The sequence below is a fragment of the Sarcophilus harrisii genome, chromosome 5, assembly GCF_902635505.1.
Source record: "Sarcophilus harrisii chromosome 5, mSarHar1.11, whole genome shotgun sequence".
NCBI lineage: Eukaryota > Metazoa > Chordata > Mammalia > Dasyuromorphia > Dasyuridae > Sarcophilus > Sarcophilus harrisii.
In genome coordinates, this window is record NC_045430.1 from 83104504 (window position 1) to 83129487 (window position 24984).

At 39.6% G+C, this 24984-nt stretch overlaps 2 protein-coding genes across 4 annotated transcripts in view; one reads left to right on the plus strand and one right to left on the minus strand.

The window, feature by feature from the left end:
- Positions 1-1954: 1954 nt before the first annotated feature.
- On the minus strand, positions 1955-6682 carry INHBC (inhibin subunit beta C). Its single transcript, XM_003772276.3, has 2 exons — positions 6130-6682; positions 1955-3440 (listed from the first exon to the last, which is right to left on the minus strand). Exons 1-2 carry the CDS (start codon positions 6464-6466, stop codon positions 2695-2697), a joined length of 1083 nt encoding a protein of 360 aa, XP_003772324.1. The 5' UTR covers positions 6467-6682; the 3' UTR covers positions 1955-2694.
- An 8240-nt stretch (positions 6683-14922) lies between these two features.
- Positions 14923-24984, plus strand: part of R3HDM2 (R3H domain containing 2) — a 156169-nt gene continuing 146107 nt past the window's right edge. Inside the window, exons 1-2 of one of the 3 annotated variants that reach the window (XM_031941112.1) lie at positions 14931-15026; positions 20953-21070. The gene's annotated coding sequence lies outside the window, so the exon portion shown is untranslated. Of the gene's footprint in view, positions 15027-15279; positions 15372-20952; positions 21071-24984 lie in introns of those variants that run through there. The other 2 variants (XM_031941111.1, XM_031941114.1) reach the window with 2 other exon arrangements.

The following is a 24984-nucleotide window of genomic DNA, read 5'->3' on the forward strand; positions in this document are numbered from 1 at the left end:
CATGGTTCCCACCCCAGCGAAGAGCCCAGCCAAAAAGGGAAGGGACGGATTCCATAGCAGGATGAAGAGAAATTAAAACTCAAGGGGGACTTTCAGATAGGCAAAGACTCTGGGCTTTCTGGATATTCCAGCCTGAGTTCTCATTTCCCCAAACATACCATACCTTAGAAGGCCCCTTTCTATTTCTTCTGGGGTTCCCTCCAATTCCTCCCCTCCACCCCCAGTTGCCCAGGAAGTGATTGTTGGCTAAGCAAACACAGACAATTCATTCCCCAAATGGCAACATCCAGCTTTGCGCAAACTCGACCTTGGGCACCAGACTATATCGACCTCTTAGTTCAGAGCTATCCAGCCAGGGGGAGGAGCCAGGGGGGGAAAGAAGGGCAAGGGTCCAGAGAGGATTGTCACTAGATAAAAGGATCCACCTTGTTTGCCCTTCATTTCCAAGAGCCCAGTGACTATGTCTTGACTTGTGTTTCATTTGAGACCTCCTTTTCCTTTCCCTCTTCCCCCTGGAGTCTGTTCACCTGGCTCCTGCCTCTTAGCAGGTCTCCAGTTCTGTAGCTAAGGGAGGAGGAGAGCATAAAACTCAGACCCTTTGCTCTAACCACGATTATGCTCTAGGCCAGTGATTCCCAACATCGCTGATCATGAGGACCCCTTTTTAATACAGAAGCATTTCTCAGATCCTCCACTCCAATCTGGTAGGAATTTTGCTACTATTTATTAGTATCTACTGATTTAAAAAATACATAACAAAAAACTTTTATGATTTAGGAACACATTTACATGAACTTCTATTTTATTAATCACAATAACAGCTACATACATTTGAAAAGTAATCGTATGTACGTGTAGAGACAAATTATTCTATTTTCACAAGGTATTTTTGCTTATCTATTATACTGAGTCATTTAATGAGATGGTTCTCTTGCAATAGTTGGATGATCCCCCAGGGGTCTACAGCCCACATCTTGGCAACCACCATGTCCAGCAGAATGTGAATGCACAATAGGTTATCATCCACCCATTGACTAAGCAATTGATTGGCCTGCAGACTTCAATATGTTAGGGCAAATCACAAAGGAAAGGGGAGATAGCAGTTACCTGTCTATTAGATATTTCTATTTTAGGGCCTTTCTAATAGGAGGTCTCACCTCCCTCTTACCTTTACTCCTCACAGATCAATGGTATTCCAGATAATGGAAAGATAATTCATTGCAGGGACATGAATTCAGAAGACAAAGTGAAACATCAAGTATAGGGCTTCAAAACTTTAATTGTTTCTGTTTTTATTGGTATCCAGCAACAAGATCAGTGATGTTTGAATGGAGTAGGGAGGGCCTGAGAAGATTGTTGAAGTAAAGTGTATGGTAGAAAGCAATTTCTTTGCCTTAGAGCTTTGCCTTAGAGAAAAGATTTATATGGTACAGAAGAGGCATAGAGAGGTTGGAAATGAAGCATGTCAAGGACTTAGTAGGGAGGTAGAGAAGAAGAAAGGGAAAGGAAGGAAACTACGGATATGATCGGCAAGGAAAAAAGAGATGAAACTCAACTAGGAGGAATTTTTAGGAGACAGGATATATCTAGATATCGAAAGCAGTTATAGATAGATAGATATTGCTAATAGGTAGATATAGCTGTATGTATGTATTTCCAAGGCAGTATATTTTTCAAGATCCCAGGCCCATCTGTACCTATCTTTCCACCCTCAAAAAGGAGGGAAGGGTCTGGGTCAGCTCATTTAGGGGGTGGGTGGTCTATTGAGATACTTATGCAATCAGTGAGTTATAAAGGATAATGATCTCTGTCTGGAAGAGGGTAAGAAGGGAGTCTCTGTGTGTGTGGAGAAGCAAGAGTCTCCTGCTTCAGGATAAACTGAAGAATAGAATAACTCTCTAGTAAGGGAGACCAATACAAGGGAGACCTAACCACTGGACGGATATAAGGGATCTTTTTGGCTGGGTATATGAGGAAAGCAGGTCCTTTAAATGAAAATTCTGGGAATAGATAATATCTGTGAGTTGAAGACAGATTAGGGGCAATGAGATGGCAGTAGATAGAGCACCCGCCCTGAAGTCAGGAGGACCTGAGTTCAAATCCGGCCTCAGATAATACTTCCTTGCTAGGTGACCCTGGGCAAGTCTCTTAATCCCAGTTGCCTCAGGAGAGAGAGAGAGAGAGAAGAGTCAGTCTTTGCCCTAAGCTGTCTTCTGAAGAAGATGATGGGTTGACTCTCAAGGGCTAAGAATGTGGGAGAACAAGAAAGGGAACAGAATAAGCATTTTTAAAGCCCCTATGTTCCTGGTATTATGCTAAACACTTTTTACAAATATTACATCATTTGATCCTCACAACAATCCTTCAAGGTAGATACTATTATTATTCCCATATTATAATTGGGGAAACCACAGAGATGAAGCAATTTGCTTAGTCATACAAATAGCAAATTTCTGAAGCCAGATTTGAACTCGGTTTTCCTGATTCCAGGCTCAGTGCTTTATGCACTCACTGTTCCACGAACTGCCTTGATAAAAATACCCAGGGTGAAAGTCAAAGGATTTCTAGAATTGTGTTGGGAAAGATGACTCCCCATCTTAGGTTGTGTCAGGAATTTGTGAACAATCTGCCTGAGATGAGAAGAGAATACATGTGAGGACCTCTTCTCTTTGTCCTCCTCCCCCTTTATACACATTAACTGCAGCCACAGGCCTCCACCACCATGTCTGGGATGTCAGTCTTGACAATGTTGCTGTCACGGTCATAGTAGAGAAGGGACAAAGGGCGGCGGGCAGTAGGCACACAGCAGGAGCCTCCTCCTGCTGTTCCCGGGGCCCCATTAGCCTTGAGCAAGTTGAGCACAGCAGTGTGGAAAGAGGCAGCAATTCCTGGCATACCTGCCACATGGAGTGGGCACTGCCCTGTACAGAAGTTCATGGCATAACCTTCAGGCTGAATGATCCAATCATGCCAGCCAATCTCCCGGAAGTCAATAAAGAACTCTTGTCGACAACACATCTGAGACCCACCTTGGCACTCAATCCCTCGACGATGGATTCGGTGCTTTTCTCCAGTTCTCACCCGAGCTATGATAAAGGGCTGATGGGCATCCTTGTCTAAGACAACTGGGCTCTGGGCGCCCCAGCCTTTGGGCTCCAATTCTAGGGTTAGATGTCCCTGACTATAAGCGGCCTGAGCTTCAGGTCCCAGGAGGAACTGGTACCAGCCACTGGAATCCACCTCTAGTTGTTGCTGGTTGGTCAAATTGAGGTTGGTGTCCTGTAGTCCAGGTACCAGGACCTTCACAGACATACTCCATGTGCCATTGGGAGGAATCTGCAAGAAGAAACCTAACCTGATTTGGAGGACTTCCAAGCTAGTTCTGATTTGATCTGGAGAGAGTCGGAAATCCAACACCGTCTTGTTGGCAATAGAGTAGCCTGCAGACATAAGGAGCAACAGTCATCAGGGTTGTCCAATTGACTCATTAAAGAAGCAATTCTTTTCTGACCATATTTGAGTGTGTATGTGTGTGTGTTTTCCTCCTTCACTTATTCCAGGTAAAGACAAAATAAGATAATAGTAAAGAGCTTTATAAACTCTAAAGTTTTATATAAATGTCAACTATTTCAGAAAAGCCCATTTCTTCCCAGTCTTCCCCCCCCCCCCCCCCCCCCCCCCCCCCCCCCCCCCCCCCCCCCCCCCCCCCTGCAGTCTTGATCTATCTGTCTCCCCTTCCATTCATGCTACAAATCTTTTTTGTCCTCCGGTATCCATAATCATAAGATACTTCCTTCTGAGATCTAACTCAAGTCTTTCTGCTACAGGCTCAGCTTTTTATTCTTTTCTCTGTGGGGATAAAGAACTCATTTAGTGCCTAGTTTTTTTTCTGAAGGAAAAACCCAAAACAAACCAAAAATCTTTGATTTTATCTAGTCCAACAAAGTATTTAACAAAGAAATTACCTTGTAACAATCTGATCTTTTATTCAACACCTTATTGGACAGATATCATTCTTATGACAAATGCCATCATCAAGGTTCCTCATTATGCTGCTCCCACCCTAGGGGAATCTCAATTTTGATCCGATCTATTCTGAAGGCTAAGTGAGTGGAAACTATTCAACTGATCCCAAACTATTCACATCTTATCCAATTATCTGCTAGGAGATCTGGGCTTACAAAGTGCAAGTATCTTGCCATCTCCCCCTTGTTCCATCTCCAACTCTTGTTCTTGACGCTAGAACCTTAACCAAAGAGAAAGGAACTGACCTGTTGGATCAAGGTGCTCACATTCTACTCTTGAGCCTAACTTTGGAAAGGATCAAATAGTCATGGGAAGCAATTACTAAAAAATAAGTCATGAGGACTGCTGGATAATTGGATCAGCATGCAGGAAAGCCATGGCTAAAAGGAAAAGCTGTCCAGATCATAGATAGTGGGGAGAGGATTGATCCTGGGAGTGGGTTATCCCTTTTACTCCTAGAGAAATCTGTTTATTCCTGTCCTAGTTACTCTCTAAGTTATCTAGGCTTGTGTAAACTAGTTTGCTCCTTATCTATTACTTTCAATTTAGATTTTTTTTTTAATGTGCTTCTCATTAAATGTGCTAAAACAGTGTGGTAATTATTGAGATTTTTGTAAATTCAATTTGGAATTTGCTAATACAAACTGGCTGAAAGTTTAGAGCTACACATTTAAAAGAGATGTATTTATTTTGTTTTTTAGATTGTTTTAATGAGTGCCTAGAATAAAAGGAAGAAGGCTATGACTAGAAGGATACTGCTGGTAAATTCAGGTTATCTTCGTCCCAGAGGTAAGGTGAGGGAAAAACAGATAGATGAGTAGCAATTTTTCTTCCCCTCCAATGGGTTTGAAAGGAAAGTCATGCCCTAGAAAGGGAGGTTTTCTGGTAAGCCTTACATACAAGAGATATGGGAGTTTTCCAGACAGGCCAGACAATTCCTTTGGCTCAGTGGTGATCAACAGCTCAACCTGCCTTTCAGCCTGGTGGTGGTTATACTCAGAGGAATGATAATCACATCAGAGCCACCAATGTTGCCAGAAAGGATATGACAATTGACTGTCCTTTGACTCAACTAAATCCTTGTGACTTTCCAAACCAAAACTCTTTCCCCTGGCTCCTGCTACCTTTTTCTTTAGAATTATTTTTCCTCTTTCTCCACATTCTACACAATGATTCTGAAAAAGAAGTATGCTTCCTTTTAAATCTATTTCATTTTCCCCAATTTCTATATTCCAAAGTCTTCTAAAACCTACCAGAGGCATGGTGGTGGGTCATTAAGCTGTAGAGTAGGCTAACCCATCCATGACTTAGTTACCAGACCTAGTCCACAGGAATTCATAGGATTTAGAACTGTAAAAAAAACTTTAAAGAACATGGAGTCAAACTCCTTAATTTTAAAAATTTAGAATTTAAGATCCAGAAAAACTAAGTGATTTTTCCCAAGGCTAAATAGATACTAAGTATCAGAGCTGGGGTCCACCCAGGTCTTTTAACTCCAAAACTAGTTATTTTTATTTCACTGTGGTCTCAATTCTCAAGCCTAAGGATCAGCCTGGGATCATAGTACCCTCCTTCAACAGCAGGTAGTTAAAGAGCATATCATGGAGTTCTCTGCTCTCTTTGGATTCGAATTGTCCTAAGTAGTAGATTAAGGGCTGTCTAGGGCCTCAGGGATTAGGGCATGGAGTGGGCAGAGTAAGGAGGGACCAGATCAGGGGTCCTCAAACTTTTTAAATAGGGGGCCAGTTCATTGTCCCTCAGACTGTTGGAGGGCCGGACTATAGTAAAAACAAAAACTTTGTTTTGTGGGCCTTTAAATAAAGAAACTTCATAGCCCTGGGTGAGGGGGATAAACGTCCTCAGCTGCTGCATCTGGCCTGTGGGCCGTAGTTTGAGGACCCCTGGGTCCCAGATGAAGTAAAGAGAGTTTGGGGTATAGACCTCAAATTTTTTTTTTTGGTCAAATTTGGGAGTGGCAGGTAGGTTATATTATAAGAAGTTCCTAACAAGAAAAGGGAAGAGATTGGGGAAAGAGGTGAGAAAGATGAACTGTTAGAGGGATTACTTTTTAGAAGAGGCTGTATATCTAGTTCCCATACCTACCTGTCTCAGCAAAACTGATGATCTCATACTCCTGTTCCTCAACTCCAATCTCAGAACCCCCTAAACTGGTACCAGACAGAATTCTTCCTTGGGGATTGTGAAGGCGCCGGAGTGCAGTCCTCAGGGTGGCTCTGGACACAGGGTGGATCAATGTTGGGCGCTGAGTTAAGTGCAATTTATCCAGGATACTTTGCTTTGCCAGGTTGAGCAGCAGTTCCCGTTGCCCCTCAAAATCTGAACCGGGCACTCCACATGCTGGACATTGATTATCACCCCATTCTGTGCCTGCTGCAGTTGGAATCAGGAGCAGGAGACCCAGGATCAGAGTGGAGGCCATTGTCTTCTGGGGTCTTCCAGAAGAAACACCTTAAATCTAGGGCTCAGGGATTCAGCCACTGGGAGACTTGAATTTTAAATGCTAAGGTCCACATGAAAGGGTGTGTGTTCAGCTGGCATGATTCTTTGCTGAAGGGGAGATGGTGGCCACACATCTGGCTTGAGAAGAAGACCAACACTAGGACCTGTCAGTTTCCAACTGATAAGTAACTAAAGTACAAAGCAGGGATTGGGGGTGGGAGTGGGGTTTTGGTTTGTTTGGGAAGAACTAAAGTTCCATCAGCCAATTTTGGAAGGCACTCAATTTTAGCTGCTTGCTCTGGGAGCAAAGGTTAGAGGTGAAATTCTCCTTTATCACAAAGTATTTAGAGAATTGAGAAAGGGAGGATGGATTCAAACCTTTCAGTGACAGACTACTTTAAGGATTGATCCTCAAAGAATTTCTTATTTGCACAATTTAATTCAATTTTTAACATGCATTAATTTTTTTGTTACATGTAAAAAAATTAGCTTTAAAATTTTTTTGAATTCTAAATTATTTCCCTCCACTTGAGAAGGCAAAGAATTTTATATAGATTATACATGTGCTGTCATGTTATCGATTATTGATGTTCAAAAGAAAACACAGACCCCAAACAAATAAAACAAATATAATAAAAAAGTTTTTTTAAATGCTTCAATCTATATTCAGACTATCAGTACTTTTCTGGAGGTGGATAGTATTTATCATTGTCCTTCAGAATTGTCTTGGATTATTTTATTGCTGAGAATATCCGTCATTCATAGCTGATGATTATTCAATATTGCTGTTCTGGTTTTGCTCACTTCATTTTGTATCAGTTAATATAAGTCTTCCTATGTTTTTCTGAAAGCACTCTGCTCCTCATTTTTTACTGCACATTTCTTATTGCAGGTGTACCTCCTACTGTTCAGCCAGTAGTAAGTGAGGATCCCCAATAACTCATTTCTTCAACTAAAAAAATTGTCTCCAGTGCTGGAAATGTCCATCTCAAGATGGATATTCTATCACTTATATCCGAGAAAGAAATACAAAGCTAGAAGATAGGAATATGGCTGGAGGGATAGGGCTGGGGGAAGGTGGGGTTATCACCTAAGGCTTACTGTATCATTCCAATATATCAAGAACTTTAGCATCAAGCCATATATGTCTCTGGAAGTTGCCAGGAAAATTCATTGAATAATAATAATAATAGCAAGCATTCATATAGCACTTACAATATTCTAGGTACTATCTTAAGTGCTTTACTATTTCATTTGATCCTTACAACCCTGTTTGCCACAGTTTTCTCATCTGTAAAATGAGTTGGAGAAAGAAATGACAAATTAATCCAAATGAGGTCACAAAGAGTTGGGATACAACTGAATAGTTCCAGCAACAAAATTTCCTGGGTAGAGGAATAATTTGACAGACTTATGACTTAGGAAGATTATTTTGTTAATTTATAAGAATCATCTACGCAGGTATTAATGACATACTCAATGAGAGTATTCCATCTTTACCATCAAATAATTGACAGAAATATGTAGAAATTATAAGATCCCACTGTGCTTATTATTTGGTAATTATGAAAATATCTATTTAATCTGAAACCCAATAGAGTAAAACTACCCCAAACACTGTCTAAAGGCTCAACAAGATGACTTCTATCCATATCAATGCAATTCAAGATTTCTTAAAAGGTATAACAACAAAGGTAACATTGTTTAATGATCTACTGATCAGAAACATGAGGAATGGTACAAAGGAGGGAGATATGTGTGTAGAGTATTTAGCATAGTGAAGAGGAGATACAGTGCAGACTTTTTTCTTTTTATGAAGCAATTGGGTTTAAGTGACTTGCCCAGGGTCATATAGCTAGTAAATGTTAAGTATCTGAGGCTGGTTTTGAACTCAGGTCCTCTTGACTTTAGTCAGATGCTCTATTCACTTCTATCTAGCTTCCTCAAAGAGTGAATGCTCTTGATGTATTGTGAAGTCCTCTATATTCCCCTATTTGTCTCAGTTTCTCCTTCTGTAAAATAGGGATAATAATAGCACCTGTTTCCCAGAGTTGTGAATATTAAATGAGAAAATTGTGAAATGCTTAGTACACAGTGCTATCTAAATGTTACCTATCATGATTATGATTATAATAATCATTATTTATAGATGACATTATACCATTTGCATCAGAATCCAGATCACTGAAGAGCCTCCTATAAGAGTTCTATATTCTACAATAACAAAATTATGTGATGATCAACTGTGAGGGACTTGGCTCTTCTCAACAATTCAAGGTAACTCCATCCAAAGAGAAGACTATGGAGACTGAATGTGGATCAAAGCATAGTATTTTCACTCTTTTTTGTTTTCTTTCTTGTAATTTTTCTCTTTTGGTTTGATTTTTCTTGTACAACATATGGAAATATGTTTAAAATGATTGCACATAATTTTTCAAAAATCATATTTTCCCCAGTTACATGTAAAAACAACTTTTGAGGGAGATTTTACATATACATTCATTTTTAAAAACATATTTCATTATGAATCATTTTTGCAGGGAAAAATCTGAACAAAAAGGAAAAAGCAAAGACGGAAAAAAAAAGTGAATGTAGCATGTGTTGATTTACCTTTAGTCTCCATACTTCTATCTCTGGATGCTGATGGCATTTTCCATCTAAAGTTTACTGAAACTTCCTTGGATCATTGAATTTCTGAGAAGAACCAAGTTTGTCATATTTGATTATTATAATCTTCTGTTTGTGTGTACAATGTTTTCCTGGTTCTGCTTATTTCACTCAGCATCAGTTCATGTAAATATTTCCAGGCCTTTCTAAAATCAGCCTGTTCATTTTTGATTGAACAATAATATTCCACTATTTTAACATACCATAACTTAGTTGGTCATTCCCCAATTAATGGGAATACCTCATTTTCCAATTCTTTGCCACTACAATAAAAGCTACTTCAAGCAGATTTTTGCATATGTGAATCTTTTCCCCTCTTTTATGACCTTTTTTTTGGGATACAGACCTAGTGCCACTGCACTGCTGGATCAAAGGGTATGCAGAGTTTTATAACACTTAGGGCATAGTTCCAAATTGCTCTCAAAAATGATTGCATCATTTCACAACTCCACCAATAATACATTAATGTCCCAATTTTCCCAGACTTTGCACATAGTTAACCCATATCAGATTGCTTGCTGTTTTGGGGAGGAGGGAAGTAAGGGAGGGATGGAGAAAAAATTGGAACACAAAATCTTACAAAAAATAAATTTAGAAAAACTATCTTTACATGTATTTGGAAAAGTAAAATACTAATTTTTAAAAAGGATTTCTGTACTCACTCAAAAAAGTTTGGCCTAAGAATTCATACAGGAAAGACCAAACAGAGGAAGAATGTATATCACTCAGCTAAAGACAAAACGTTAGATAGACAATCTGTACAACTTGCCTATCAGTATATCTAAGATAGATAGTACAAATAGTTGATAAATTGGGCCCAGAATTAAGCAAAAAGAAAAAAGTAAAATGTATTGTCTTTAGGAGAGTATAAAGATCTTTATATGACCGCAAAGTTTTTTTAGAAGTAAAGGATCACCTTTTAAATACTAGTATTCTATTGGTTGTTGTATGCAAATAAGACATAATCTCTGAAACATAAAAATTATTTTCACACAGAAAGGAATGAATGTCATAATGGATATGAGTTGTCTTCAATATACTATAAATGAGAAAATTTGGAGCATTAAATCAAATATATCAAAGAAGCAAAGAATATATAAAATGTTATTAGGGAAATAAAAGAAGTTGGGTTAGTCACATGTTAAGGATGAGATTGATATACTCTAAATATTAGGAGAAAGTGAATAAAGCTTCCTGAATGTTGGGTGCACCCTCTATTGAAATTTATAAAAAGACATGTATAAGAGTCCCACAGAATGGGCAGACATGGATAGTCTACAAGGATGTATTATGAGAGGAAACATCCATTTCACTGGAATCAATGATCATTTGAGTTTTTTGAATATTTAGGTGGAAGATGGATTACAAACAGCAAAACTTAAAATAGGGAAATTAATTAGGAAAAAATTGTAATAAGCCATAAGAGAAGCATTTGCATACCATTAATTTACTGTTAAAATGTCTTTGTATTGCTTCTCATCACATTGACTTCTCCATTCCCCTTCCTTCAACCCTATCCTCTCACTGAACTCTTTCTGCAAGTATTCTTTTTTTTTTTTTTTTTTTTAATGGGCTTTTCTGTTCTTTCTTTCTTTTTTTTTTTTTTTTTAATAACTTTTTATTGACAGAACCCATGCCAGGGTAATGTTTTACAACATTATCCCTTGCACTCACTTCTGTTCCGATTTTTCCCCTCCCTCCCTTTACCCCCTCCCTCAGATGGCAAGCAGTCCTATACATGTTAAATATGTCACAGTATATCCTAGATACTATATATGTGTGCAGAACCAAACAGTTCTCTTGTTGCTCAGGGAGAATTGGATTCAGAAGGTAAAAAAAAAACCCGGGGAGAAAAACAAAAATGCAAACAGTTTACATTCATTTCCCAGTGTTCTTTCTTTGGGTGTAGCTGCTTCTGTCCATCTTTAATCAATTGAAACTAAGTTAGATCTTCTCTTTGCTGAAGAAATCCACTTCCATCAGAATACATCCTCATACAGTATCGCTGTTGAGGTATATAATGATCTCCTGGTTCTGCTCATTTCACTTAGCATCAGTTCATGTAAGTCTCTCCAAGCCTCTGTGTATTCATCCTGCTGGTCATTTCTTACCGAACAATAATATTCCATAATATTCATATACCACAATTTATTCAGCCATTCTCCAACTGATGGGCATCCATTCATTTTCCAGCTTGTAGCCACTACAAAGAGGACTGCCACAAACACTCGTGCACATACAGGTCCCTTTCCCTTCTTTATGATCTCTTTGGGATATAAGCCCAGTAGTAACACTGCTGGGTCAAAGGGTATGCACAGTTTGATAACTTTTTGAGCATAGTTCCAAATTCTGCAAGTATTTTTAATGTCTTTTGTAGCTTGAGTTTTTCCAGAAAGACCATTTAGGCACTGGCCAGGTGTTTCCAAAGTGGATTAGTTTGGAGAAATAAGGTTAAGCAGAAAATGTCTCAGGTTGGGCAACTATGTGCTTGGAAAGGTTTTTACACTGGGGATGGCCCAATCTTAAGAGATTGTCTTCTTGGGTTGCAGGACTCCCAGTAATGTGATTTATTCTTCTCTCTTATCTACACACATACACATACACACACACTCTTTTAGAAAGTCTTTTGAGTGGAAGACTCCTTGTTTCTTACACCCAAAGTTGTAACTAGGATGATGTGACTGAGGTTTTGCTTCAGGGAACCAAAATGGAATGAGGATTCCTTGCATCTACTGTATTATATGCTGGTCCCACATGTGGTAAAAAGAGAGCAGACTTTCTTGCCTCTAACTCAACGGAATTTTCCCCCCTGGACTCAGAATTCCTAACTATTTAACAGGTCCATACTCACTCAGAAGAATGCTGCCCCTAGAAACCATTAGCCCCATGGCTCTCTCTTTTCCCTCAGGGACTCCCAAGTGGAGACAGAAATAATAACAATACAGTTTAGAGAAGCCTTTCCACTTCTAATTTCAATGAACCTTACAACAACCCAGCAACATAGGCAAAAGTAGAAATCACTATTCCTATTATACAGAAAAAAAAAAAGCTATAGCTGAAAATAGTACAGGAAGAGAAATGCCCCAATGTCAACGGATCTATATAAATCACATAGAGAAAGCAGTGTTACTACTGGGATTATATCCCAAAGAGATTATAAAGAAGGGAAAGGGACCTGTATGTGCACGAATGTTTGTGGCAGCCCTTTTTGTAGTGGCTAGAAACTGGAAACTGAATGGATGTCCATCAGTTGGAGAATGGCTGAATAAATTGTGGTATATGAATATTATGGAATATTACTGTTCTGTAAGAAATGACCAACAGGATGATTTCAGAAAGGCCTGGAGAGACTTACACGAACTGATGCTGAGTGAAATGAGCAGGACCAGGAGATCATTATATACTTCAACAACAATACTAGATGATGACCAGTTCTGATGGACCTGGCCATCCTCAGCAACGAGATCAACCAAATCATTTCTAATGGAGCAGTAATGAACTGAACTAGCTATACCCAGAAAAAGAACTCTGGGAGATGACTAAAAACCATTACATTGAATTCCCAATCCCTATATTTATGCACACCTGCATTTTTGATTTCCTTCACAAGCTAATTGTACAATATTTCAGAGTCTGATTCTTTTTGTACAGCAAAATAACGTTTTGGTCATGTATACTTATTGTGTATCTAATTTATATTTTAATGTATTTAACATCTACTGGTCATCCTGCCATCTAGGGGAGGGGGTGGGGGGGTAAGAGGTGAAAAATTGGAACAAGAGGTTTGGCAATTGTTAATGCTGTAAAGTTACCCATGCATATATCCTGTAAATAAAAGGCTATTAAATAAAAAAAAATTAAAAAAAAAGAGAAAGCATTTTCTAAGTCAAAAAGTCTACTGGTCCCCATGAATGTTAATGCCTTCCCTCTGGGCTTATTTTCAATTTATTTGTTTGTATACACTTGTTTGCATGGTGCTTCCCACCTTAGTCCATGAGCTCCATGAAGATATAGTATCTCAGATTCTCGGCATAGTGCCTAGTACATAGCACATGTTTAATAAATGCTTGTATTCATTCATTCCTTCATTTGGCCAGAGAGAGAGGTATTGGATTTGGAGGAACTCAGGCAACAAGACAAGAGTGCAACAGCATTTCCTAAAGCCTATAACGCACCTCACAGTATGAGCGCCGGGGGTACAAATCAAGGCAAAAAGCAATCTCTGTCCTTAGAGAGTAAGCTCTCTAAAGGGAGAGTAAGTGCAAATATGATAAATATAGGATAAATTGCAGATAATCTTGTAATGCTGGAGAAACTGAGGCAATATAGAGATTAGAGAGTTTTTTAATATTTTGTTTGAGTTTCTGAGAGGGAGAGATTTTCTAGCACCAAAGGATCCATTTTGGTCCCAGGGCCGATGTCTTAAAGCATTCAGCATCAGCAGTGCGTGTGAGATTCTAATGATTTATATATGGCTCTAAGATCAGGGGAGACAAAGGCAAGGGGTGGGGGGAGTCCCAACACTGTTGAGCTGGGAACTTCCGGGCAGGGACCATCAATCCGGTTCCGACAGGTTGGACCATAAATTCTTACAAATTGGGAGTTAAGGGGGTAGTCAAAGCAGAGACGGGAAGTCTGGAGAAATAGACGTAAGGATGCCAATTAGGTATCTGAGATAGCACATCCGGAGTTTTATCTTTTGGAATGGCCACTTCTCTACATCCCTAATGAACAGGAAAGGAGGGTTGCCACTAGGGGGATTGAGAGGCAGGACAATTAAGGGAAATGAGGCGGAACAATTTAGAGAAACTGAGGCAGAACAATGGAAGGAAACTGTGGCCCAATAATCTCTGACGGGAGGCACCAGGATTAAGGGGAACTGAGAAAGGTTTTGAATAGGTGGTGGGATTTTAGCTGAGACTTTTAATGAAGGACTTTCTCTGTGCCAGGGACCGTGCAGGAGCTGGAAATACAAAGAAAAGACAGTTTTCAAGGAGCATGATGGGGGAGACAACCCAAGCAACTAAGGTACAGAGGAATCATATACAAGATAACTCGGAGATAATCAAAAGAGGAAAGTCACAGGACTTGGACGGAACCGAAAAGGCTTTCTGCAGAGGGCAAGATTTTAGAGGGACTTGAAGGAGCCTGGGAAGCCAGGAGATGGAGACTTGCAGGAAGTCAGGGGAGGAGGGAGAGAAAGCCGCAGGAACATCAGACTGGAGGGGACAGAACTTGAACTGGGGATCTTGGTGGGAAAAGGACCACGGCTTTGGGAGAGCAGGCAACAAACGTGGAGTCAAATAGCCCGGCGATGCGGGGATCCCGGTGGGCTTAGGTGCTTTGGGGGTCCCTGGGACTCCAACGCGCTTATTAAGGTGTTGCTGGGGAGCTTAGCCTGACTCCCACCGTTCCCAAGGCAACGCCAGGGCGGGGAGGGGGAATCGGCGCGGCGGAGGCTGGAGCAGGTGTGCCAGTGTGAGCTCCGTGGTGGCGGAGGGGGGGAGGGGAGGGGAGGGCGAAACGAGGGATACGCAAGCCGCGGTGACGCGCGGACCGCAGGCCGCGGTGACGAGTACGCAGAGCGCGGTGACGTAGCGCGCAGGCCGCAGCGGGGGGGAGGGGGCGGACTCTGGGCCTTTCTTCCCCTTCTGGTTTCTCCCCCCCCTTTTCTCCCCTTTCCGGGTTTGGTTTCTCCCCTTTTCTCCCCCTTCTTCCCCTCCCCCCTTTTCCCCCAGCCCCTTCCCCCTCCCCCCCTCCCCGGCCCGGCCTGGCCCGGCCCCCTCCCCCTGCCCCGGGCCCCGGGGGAAACCCCGCTAAGAAGAACCCGCCCCCGGGAGCGCGCCGCCCGGACGGGCCGGAGCCGGAGCCCGGTGAGGAGGCAGGCAGGGCCGGGGCCCGTGTGAGGGGAGGGGAGGGGAGCTGAACGGGGCGGAGGGGAGGGAGGAGACAGGAGGAGTGGGGAGGGGGGCGGCGCACCGCAGTCCCCCCCCCCCCCACGGGAGGGTGAGTAAGCGTGAGTGAGGGGCAGCGCGCGCGGCCCCTGGGGCCACAACAGTGAAGGAGGGGACCCCCGGGGGAGGGCAGGGCACTGGCGGAGCCGGGCCGGGGGCGGGGGGGGGGGGGAAGGGAAGGGAGGCTGGACCCCCGAGGGAGGCAAATGAGGATGAAGACCCCCTAAGGCAACAGACCTCTGCACTTGGGAGGGGGCCCCAGAGGTGAGCTGCGAATCGGGGGCGTTCCTCGGGTTGGAGGAAGGCCTCGGGGATCAAGTCGTGGCGGGGGTGGGGGGGTGGGGGGGAAGGGGGGGAGCGGCCACCTGTGGCTGGACAGGCCGGTCTGGAAAAGTGTTGTTCTCCAGAGTGTAGCGATGATGGGGTGGGGGGAGGGGGTCGTGGAGATGCTGCGGGCGGCTCTTTTCCCCTTATCCTGTTCCTTCTTGGGGAGAGCCCGAGAAAAATTTGGGATCGAGAGAGGTTGAAGTGTTTTAAAACTCTTATCAATGTCAGTTTGTAAACTGGTGTTTGCAGATAGGCAGTATGGCATTTCCAGTACAGAAAAAGCTACATCTTCACTTGGCCAGCAAATTACAGGTTGGACTAGATGATCCCCAAAATCCTTTCATCTTGGTAAATTCACTTTTGAATTTGGAACAGAATTGGAAAAAAGCCCATTTTTGGGCTCCTGAAAACATTTAGATTTTTTTTTCAGGATCAGAAGTGAGTTAAGTAGTTACCATAGGTTATTTAGTCTACTTAATAGTCACATGATAATAGTTAGAGAGAGAAATAGCTAATTTCTGAAGTATGGTTAAAAAAATCGAAGCTGAAGATTTTTTTTTTTTTATACATGACCAAAACGTTATTTTGCTGTAGAAAAAGAATCAGACTCTGAAATAGTGTACAATTAGCTTGTGAAGGAAATCAAAAATGCAGGTGGGCATAAATATAGGGATTGGGAGTTCAATGTAATGGTTTTTAGTCATCTCCCAGAGTTCTTTCTCTGGGCGTAGCTGGTTCAGTTCATTACTGCTCCATTGGAAATGATTTGGTTGATCTCGTTGCTGAGGATGGCCTGGTCCATCAGAACTGGTCATCATATAATATTGTGTTGAAGTATATAATGATCTCCTGGTCCTGCTCATTTCACTCAGCATCAGTTCGTGTAAGTCTCTCCAGGCATTTCTGAAATCATGCTGTTGGTTATTTCATACGGAACAATAATATTCCATAATATTCATATACCACAATTTATTCAGCCATTCTCCAACTGATGGACATCCATGAAACTGAAGATATTTTTAAGTTTGTATCTAAATCGGATTAAAATTAGTGTTTTCTTGGTGTAGATCTGATTAAAGATCGGGAAACTCTCTCTGATTCTTGTATGATGATGAGGCAACAAGAAGACTATGGAGGAGAGAGATGCCACACTGGGCTTTAATAAAATGTAGGGAACCCCACAGTCTGTATCCCTCTTATTGAGACTTGGTGGAGTCTCATTAAAAACTTGAGTGGTCTGGTCATTACTGTAGCATATATATGTGGGATAAGGCAACTCATGGCAGTGGTGCCACAATTTACAATTGTTGATGACGTTTTACTATTCATCGTGTACTTTCCTTGTTTGCCTCCCTCACTTACACATTAAATCTTACACTTTAAAGACACTTTTGTGGTATGTGCAGAGAAAAAGGTTGTAGTGGGAACTGGTTGTATCAATCCATCTTGGAGTTCTTCCCTTTTTGCTGTCCTCAGGGTATGGGAAGGACAGGGGATCTTTAATTACAAGATTGATATCTCGCTGCTTGAATTTGACAGTAAGCCATTTCATATTTGTTCAGCAGACATTTATTAAATGTTTACTATCTGTAGTAGTGATGAGGCCTCAAAATTTTATCCCTAAGGGTAAGCAGTTATGACAATTTAATCCAAGTCTACATATAAATTTGCTGCTGTTGTAAGGGAATATAACTAATAAATAATAAGGGAGTAAATTGATCCAAATGTATAAAAATGAGTTTGCTTTCTTCAACTCTTGTTATGAGATTGGAATCTTGGGCTGCTGTTGTAAAGAATGGTCAATATTACTCTTGTCTATTAGTGCTTTCAGGTCCTTGGAAGAAGTAAAAGTAGGAAAATAGTAGAGGTCAAAGAAGTGAAAGTGGTAGTGTTCTTAGGGGTAGAATGCCTTCTATTACTCGGGATGTAAAATTTTACTTCTAGTCTCAAGGTCTTCCCATATACCTTGCTGGGTAATCTAATAAGAAAATTAATGAGGTTTTTCTACTACCTGGTGGAGAAATGGTATGAGATTATGGTAGTGGTGGTGATGGTGGTGGTGGGGTGAATACTGTTGAGTAAGGTTGATTTTCTTCAATTTCTAAGATTTGGTTTTTCTGTAGAAGGCAGGTATGTTTCTAGTGTACTATGTGGTGGTCCTTTTTAGGCTCATTTGGATACAATTGCTCAGTATCTCTTTAAGTTTCCTCCCTTATTTCCCTAAGCCCATTATCTATTGAGGACAACTTTCTCTAGAAGTACCAAGGTGAATGGATTTTGAACTATTTTGGCTTTTCATTTTAACAATCTCATCCTTTAAAAATTTTTTTATAAACAACCTCTATTCCATTAATATCTAAAAGTGTAAGGAATAGAAGGCCTCTGAGTATTGTGGATTATCCTGATTTTTTTTTCTTAGCTCTTGTTTAGGATCTCTTGTTACCTTTTTTTTTTTTGGACCTGGCTAAAGTGAATTTAATGGGATAGTTCTTGGGGATAGGCATTATCTTAACCATTCCTCCTGCATGTGAAGTAAACAGCTTGCAGGACTTTATAGAGATCTTGGGAGCAGAGCTGAGGCTGTTTCAATAACTTCTGCTGGAACATGAAAGACTGCTAGGGATATGAGAATAAAATTTGTGAGATATAGTAGTAATTGGTACTATACACAGTTTTCTGGAGAAAGGATATTTTAAGAGAGAAGAAGGAAAGTTGTATACTAGAATCCACACAGTCCAAAAAGTTTAAAGACCACAGATTTTTGGATTGTCTTAAATCTGTTCTAGTGTACTGGTGAGATAATGTTCCCATGGCAGTTGAAATAAGACTGTAAACTATAATTCTTATGTTTTTGTCAATTCAATTCAGCCATCATTATTAAAGTCTTAATCATAATTCCAGCACCTACATGGGTGTTTTGAAACTTATGCGAGCTTATACATACACACACACACATACACACACATAGGGTCTTGAAAATAAATGGGAATTTCTTTTTCTTTCCATTGAAACTAAGCTTAAACTAAACTAAAATAGATGTCTTAAAGTACCACTTTATATGCAGTTTAATTTCTTTACTTAATAATCAAATTTACTTACAAGGACATTTCTGGCTTTTATTTTTAGTACAGATACTTTTTATTGTCTTGCCTCATATACCCCTTGCTTATCCAAACCAGAAGTGAAAGATTGTAAGTGTTTCAAGGTAAAGGCTGCAGATCTTCCAGGAAAGATACTGGGGGCTAAAAAAAGGCAGCATGGGAAAAGCTCTGTGCTTAGAGTCAGTTTGAATCTTGGTTTTTTCTTAGTAGCTATATGATGTTAGGCTCCTTGTGGGCCTCACTTATGTGGGCCTCATTTATAGAGTGGATTGGAAGAATTTATGACTGACAGTATCTGTAATCTTAGGGAGTAATACTTCTTGAGTGTGCTGCATATTGATTGTTAGGAAATGGAAGAGTAGTGGAACCATTATGTGTCTATATGCAAAAACAGTTGGTGAGTCTAATTTTAGAAACTCTCCTCATGACCATTGGTTTTGGTGTGGTCCTTCAAGTACCTCTTCATCACCCCCATTTAAAAAATTCTCACCTAAATTCCTTCAATGGCTAGCCTTAATTCTTGCAGTTGTTGCCAACTCAGTCTTATGGCATCTGTTCTGAAGTTTTTATTCTTCTCTTCATCAAAGTTTCTTTGTCAGTTACTTTTTTAAACAATATTTATATATACATTTTTTTTTTCAGTGAGCAAAAATCTGTCTTTTTTGCCTCCTACTTGTTTAACTCTCCACCCAAATTGAAAGCACTCTTATTCTGCACTCTTGAGTTCTTCATTTTTCTATCGAGAGGTGTACAGCCTGTTTCATTATTAGTTTTCTGAAATCATGGATGTTTGTTATACCAAAGGGAATTCTTAATTCTTTTAAAATAGTTTTTCTTTACCATGTTGTTGTCATTATATAATTAGTTCTCTTTTTGTTTGCTTTATTCTGCATCAGTTCATATAAGTCTTCCCAGGTTTCTTTGAAACCATTCCCTTCATTATTTCTTACATCCACAAAAGTATTCCCTCCTGTTTCTTTCCCATAATTTGTTGATCAGTTCCCCATTTGATGGATATCTCTTCAGATTCCCATTCTATCTGCTCACAAGAGCTATATAGAACTAATCCTGGGGCCTTTATATACTTTTCCTTCAGTTCTAATTCCCCTATCTTCTTTGTCACTTTTTCTTATTTCCCCAACTCTGTGCCTTATGTGTATTCTTCCTTTTTTTCATATAGGAGAAAGATTTAAGTGTCATCTGCTGCCATCACTCTCTCCTGCTTTTGTATAGATATATAATTGTGTACACTGATCACTTGGATAATTTCCCCTAACATTCCTTGCTCTTTCTTTCTTTCCATTCTTCTCTTAAGACCATGAGACATAACAGAATCTCTCTCAGGCCTTGTCTGATTTAACTTCATCTGTGATCTTGATATTCAAAGTACTCTTGTATGTATGTCTGGAGATAGCCAGACCCCATACCCAATATTCTTAGATCTCTCTGTCTCCTTATGGTGATCTGACTGGAAAAAAAAAATGACTTTTTCTTGGATTTTTTTGCTAGAATTTGATATGGTGCATTTTTTTTTTCCTTTTCCTTCCCTCCTTCCTTCCCTTCTTCCCTTCCCTCCTCCCCTCCTCCTTTCTTCCCCTCCCTCTCTCCTTTCCCTCCCTCTCTCCCTTCTTGGAAGGTAGGTAATGATAATTTTTCAGCATTGACAGTTGCAAAACCTTCTGTTCCAACTTTTCCCCTCCTTCCCCCCACTGGTTCCCCTAGATGGCACATAGACCAATACATGTTAAATATGTTAAAGTATATGTTAAATGCAATATATGTATACATATTTATACAGTTATCTTGCTGCACAAGAAAAATTGGACTTAGAAATAGGTAAAAATAACCTGAGAAGGAAAACAAAAAATGCAAGCGGACAAAAACAGAAGGAGTGGAAATGCTATGTTGTGGTCCACACTCATTTCCCATAGTTCTTTTGCTGGGTGTAGCTGGTTCTTTTCATTATTGAACAATTGGAACTGATTTGGTTCATCTCGTTGTTGAGGAGAGCCACTTCCATCAGAATTGATCATTATGGTATTGTTGAAGTGTATAATGATCTGCTCATTTCACTCAGCATCAGTTCATGTAAGTCTCTCCAGACCTTTCTGAAATCATCTTGCTGGTCATTTCTAACATTCATATACCACAATTTACTCAACCATTCTCCAATTGATGGGCATCCATTCAATTTCCAGTTTCTAGCCACTACAAAAAGAACTACCACAAACATTTTTGCACATACGGGTCCAAAAGGGAAATTTTTATATTTTATCTAAATCCAGATGTATTTTCTGTATCTCTGCATCTTTAAAGTCTCTTGTGTTCTCAGGGTCACTTGAGATTTTCCAGATGATTATACCAGCTCTATGTTTCTTCTGATCTCTTTCCTGGTATCTTGCCCTGTGTCTTTGTAGGAATTTAGGAAACTGGGAACCTCTAGACTCATAATGAGAAAGACTACAGTTGATCATTGATGCCTCAAATTAGTGATTTGCAACAGACTTCAGTTTTACCTGGATTTAAATCACACAGGTAGGTATCCAAAATTGGGATCATGGTGTACTGGAAGACCTAGAATCAGAGAATGCAGTTTAAATCCTGCTTCTCTCCTTTACTACTGCTGTCACATTGGGCAAATCACTTAGAATTGCTGGGGCCATTTCCCCACTTGTAAAATGAGGGGACTGGATTAGATTACTTTTTAATTTTAAATTTAATAATTGTGAACTTAATAAAATGAGCACATCCATATGAATTATAACATAGAAGTAGGGCATTTTATATCCCAGCTTCCTAAACTGAGTCTCCACTCCATGTAGAGTCTTGTAACTGAATGTGGGGATTGTAAAATTATAATTTATTATCAGTGAATTTTTGATTTATATACCTATATATCCAGGTCATGTGAAAATTTCTCTGGTGAGTGGGAAAAGTTTTAGAAACCCTGTAATGTACATGAAACAGCATTTTTTTTTTAACATAGAGCTTGCTTCTCAAGTACATAATGCATGTATGTACCTTTCAAAGCTGTCCTGCTTGTCTATGATCCTCTTGATTTATCTTTTGTTCTCCCCTAATTTTTTTTTTTTGAACCATTATCTCTGTTCTGTTTCTTCCTTATATCTTTTCCCTTTCCTCTTCCACTAAAGTGAACAAATTTGTAACTTGATGGTATGTAACATGAATGAAATTTCCAATTCAGGACTTTATTGTCTACTTAGTATTGTGATAAATAAACCCTGGGGATATAAAAATATAAAGAAAGGCAAAAAATAGTCCCCACTTTCTAGTCACTCACAGTCTAATGCAGTGGTTCTCAAAGTATGGTCTAGAGAATTCTGGGGATCTCTGAAACCCTTTTAGAGGGTCTACAAATTCAAAAATAGTTTTTATTTCCAATATGGTAATTGTCTACAAATATAATCCAGATAAACAAAAATGCTTTGGAGAGATCCTCAATAATTTTAATAGGATAAAGATACAGAAAACAAAAGTTTGAGAACCACTGGTCTAATGGATTGGGGGAAATACCATGGCTACAACTAATGTACGAAGATAACACACCACATTTACATATAATAAGTTGAGGTGAATCTCAGAGATAAGGCTGTAACATTGTGAGATTGTGAAAGGCTTCTTGTTAATGGTGGGATTAAAAGGAAGGTAGAAGGAAGAAGCCTGGTAGAGAGAAGATGGGAAAGAGTACAGGCACAGGGAGCAACCTAGTGTTAGGAGATAGTCTGTCATGTTTAAGAGACAGAGGAGAGCAATGTTGTTAGGTTGAAAAGTACTGGTCATATGCAAAAACATGTGTTATCCTACATATTAAATGCATTCACTTCTCTCTCAGGAGGTGGATAGTATGCATTATTATAAGTAGCTTGGAATCGTAGATGATTAATTATTACATTGATCAGAGTTTTAAAGTTTTTCAAAAAAATTTTTTTTTAACATTGTTATTGTATTAATTCCTTTGGTTCTGTTCACTTCAGATAGGTTTTTATGGTCTTTACAAGTTTTTCTGAAAACATCTTTTCTATCATTTGGCGAATTGGCTCAGTGATATTCTATTACATTTTGTTTAGCTATTCCCTAGTTTATGGACATCTTACTTTTCACTTCTTTGCCATTACAAAAAGATCAGAAATATTTTTATACATATGGATTCTTTTCCTCTTTGATCTCTTTAGGGCATGTGCTTAGTAGAGGTAGTGTTAGGTTAAAGAGTATGCACATTTAGTCAGTCAGTAGACATGTATTAAATGCCTTCTATGTGCGTTGGTAATATAAAAAGAGATAAAGGTTTCTGTTCTAGAGGATCTCACAGTCTAATGGGGGGAAAAACAAATAGCCATGTATAAATAAGCTACATACAGGATAAATAGAAAATAATTGGGAGGGAAGATAGTAAAATTAAGAGGGGTTGGGAAAGACTTGTTGAAAAAGAGATTTTCAGTTGACAATTGAAACCATGGAAACCAGGAGGCAAAGATAAGAAAGACTATTCCAGGCATGTTGTTTTTGTTGTTCAGCTATTTCAATTGTATCCAACTCTTTATGACCCAATCTGGAGTTTTCTTGGCAAAGATACTGTAGTGATTTGCTATTTCTTTTTCCAGTTCATTTTATGAAAGAGGAAACAGAGGCAAACAAGGATAAGTGACTTGCGCAGGACCACACAGCTATTACGTTTCTGAAGCCAGATGTGGACTCAGGAAGATTGTCTTCCTGATTCCAAGCCTGATACTCTATCCACTGTGCCACCTAGCCTCCCCTTTTCAGACATGGGAGACAGCCAGAAAAAGTGCTGGGAGCTGAGAGATGGAGGGTCTTGTTCATAGAACAACAAGGAGAACAGTATCCCTGGGTCAAACTGGTGGAAAGTAAGAAAATTGAAAAGTTGTGAGGGTCAAGGAGTGCCTAGATTATGAAAGATTTTGAGTGCCAAACAAGCTTTTGTATTTGATCCTAAGAGCTTGTAAGTAGTAATGCTATCCAAAGAATTAGAGGAGAATTGGGGAATGGTTGAATGAATTATGGTACATGATTGTGATGGAACACTAATATGCTGTAAGAAATGATGAAAGTAATGTTTTCAGAAAAATTGGGGAATTCCTTTATTAATTGATGCAGAGTGGTATCCTGATTAATAGAACCAGGACAACAATGCACACTGTCATAGCAGTATTGTGATGATAATCAGCTGTGAAAAACTTAGTGATTCTGGCCAATTCACTGATTCATGACAATTCCAAAGAACTGATGAAAAATTTTACCCATTTTGAGACACAGAATTGATGGACTCTTGAGTGCAGATCGGAGCTTATTTTTTTCTTCTTTATTTTTCTTGCTTTTCCCCCTTCAATATAACTAACATGGAAATTTTTTTATGACTTCACATGTACAGTGGTTATTATATTTCTTTACTCCATAATCAGGAAGGAAGGAAGAGAATTTGAAAATTAAAATAAAAACATTTAAAAAGGAATAAAATTGAATCTTTATATGAGGCAGTGAACCATTGGAATGGTTATGTGATTTTTTTTTTTTTTTTTAACTTCCTATATTCAGCAGCATCGGGTGTAAACGTGAGGGTTGCAAATGGTGGGAGTCATCTAAGGCTGGTGCTTGGCCAGGCACAATCAGGAATATTTATTACAAAATATGATTTTTAAGTGAGTCAGGGATCAAGCAGAGAATAGTGTAAAATTGAACTGATTCACTAAAGGTTCAGGATAGGGAAAAGAGTTGAGAGTAGCTAGTGCAAACCAGAAGGCCTAGGTAAAGGAAAGCAGAGAGAGATGAAACAGCAACAGATTATGGTCAAATACTGGGATTTTGGAATTCTTGAATGAGAAAGTAGTGCATTTGTGAGTAATCAATAAGATCATCAAGACTGTGACCATTTGTGTGGCTGAGATGGGATGGAGAAGTCATTTTGTTTTTTTTTTTGTTTTTTGTTTTTAATTTTTATTTAATAGCCTTTTATTTACAGGATATATACATGGGTAACTTCACAGCACCAACAACTGCCAAACCTCTTGTTCCAATTTTTCACCTCTTACCTGCCCCCACCCCCTCCCCCAGATGGCAGGATGACTAGTAGATGTTAAATATATTAAAATATAACTTAGATACACAATAAGTATACATGACCAAAACATTATTTTGCTGTACAAAAAGAATCAGACTCTGAATTATTGTACAATTAGCTTGTGACGGAAATCAAAAATGCATGTGTGCATAAATATAGGGATTGGGAATTTAATGTAATGGTTTTTAGTCATCTCCCAGAGTTATTTTTCTGGGCATAGCTAGTTCAGTTCATTACTGCTCCATTAGAAATGATTTGGTTGATCTCGTTGCTGAGGATGGCCTGATCCATCAGAACTGGTCATCATCTAGTATTGTTGTTGAAGTATATAATGATCTCCTGGTCCTGCTCA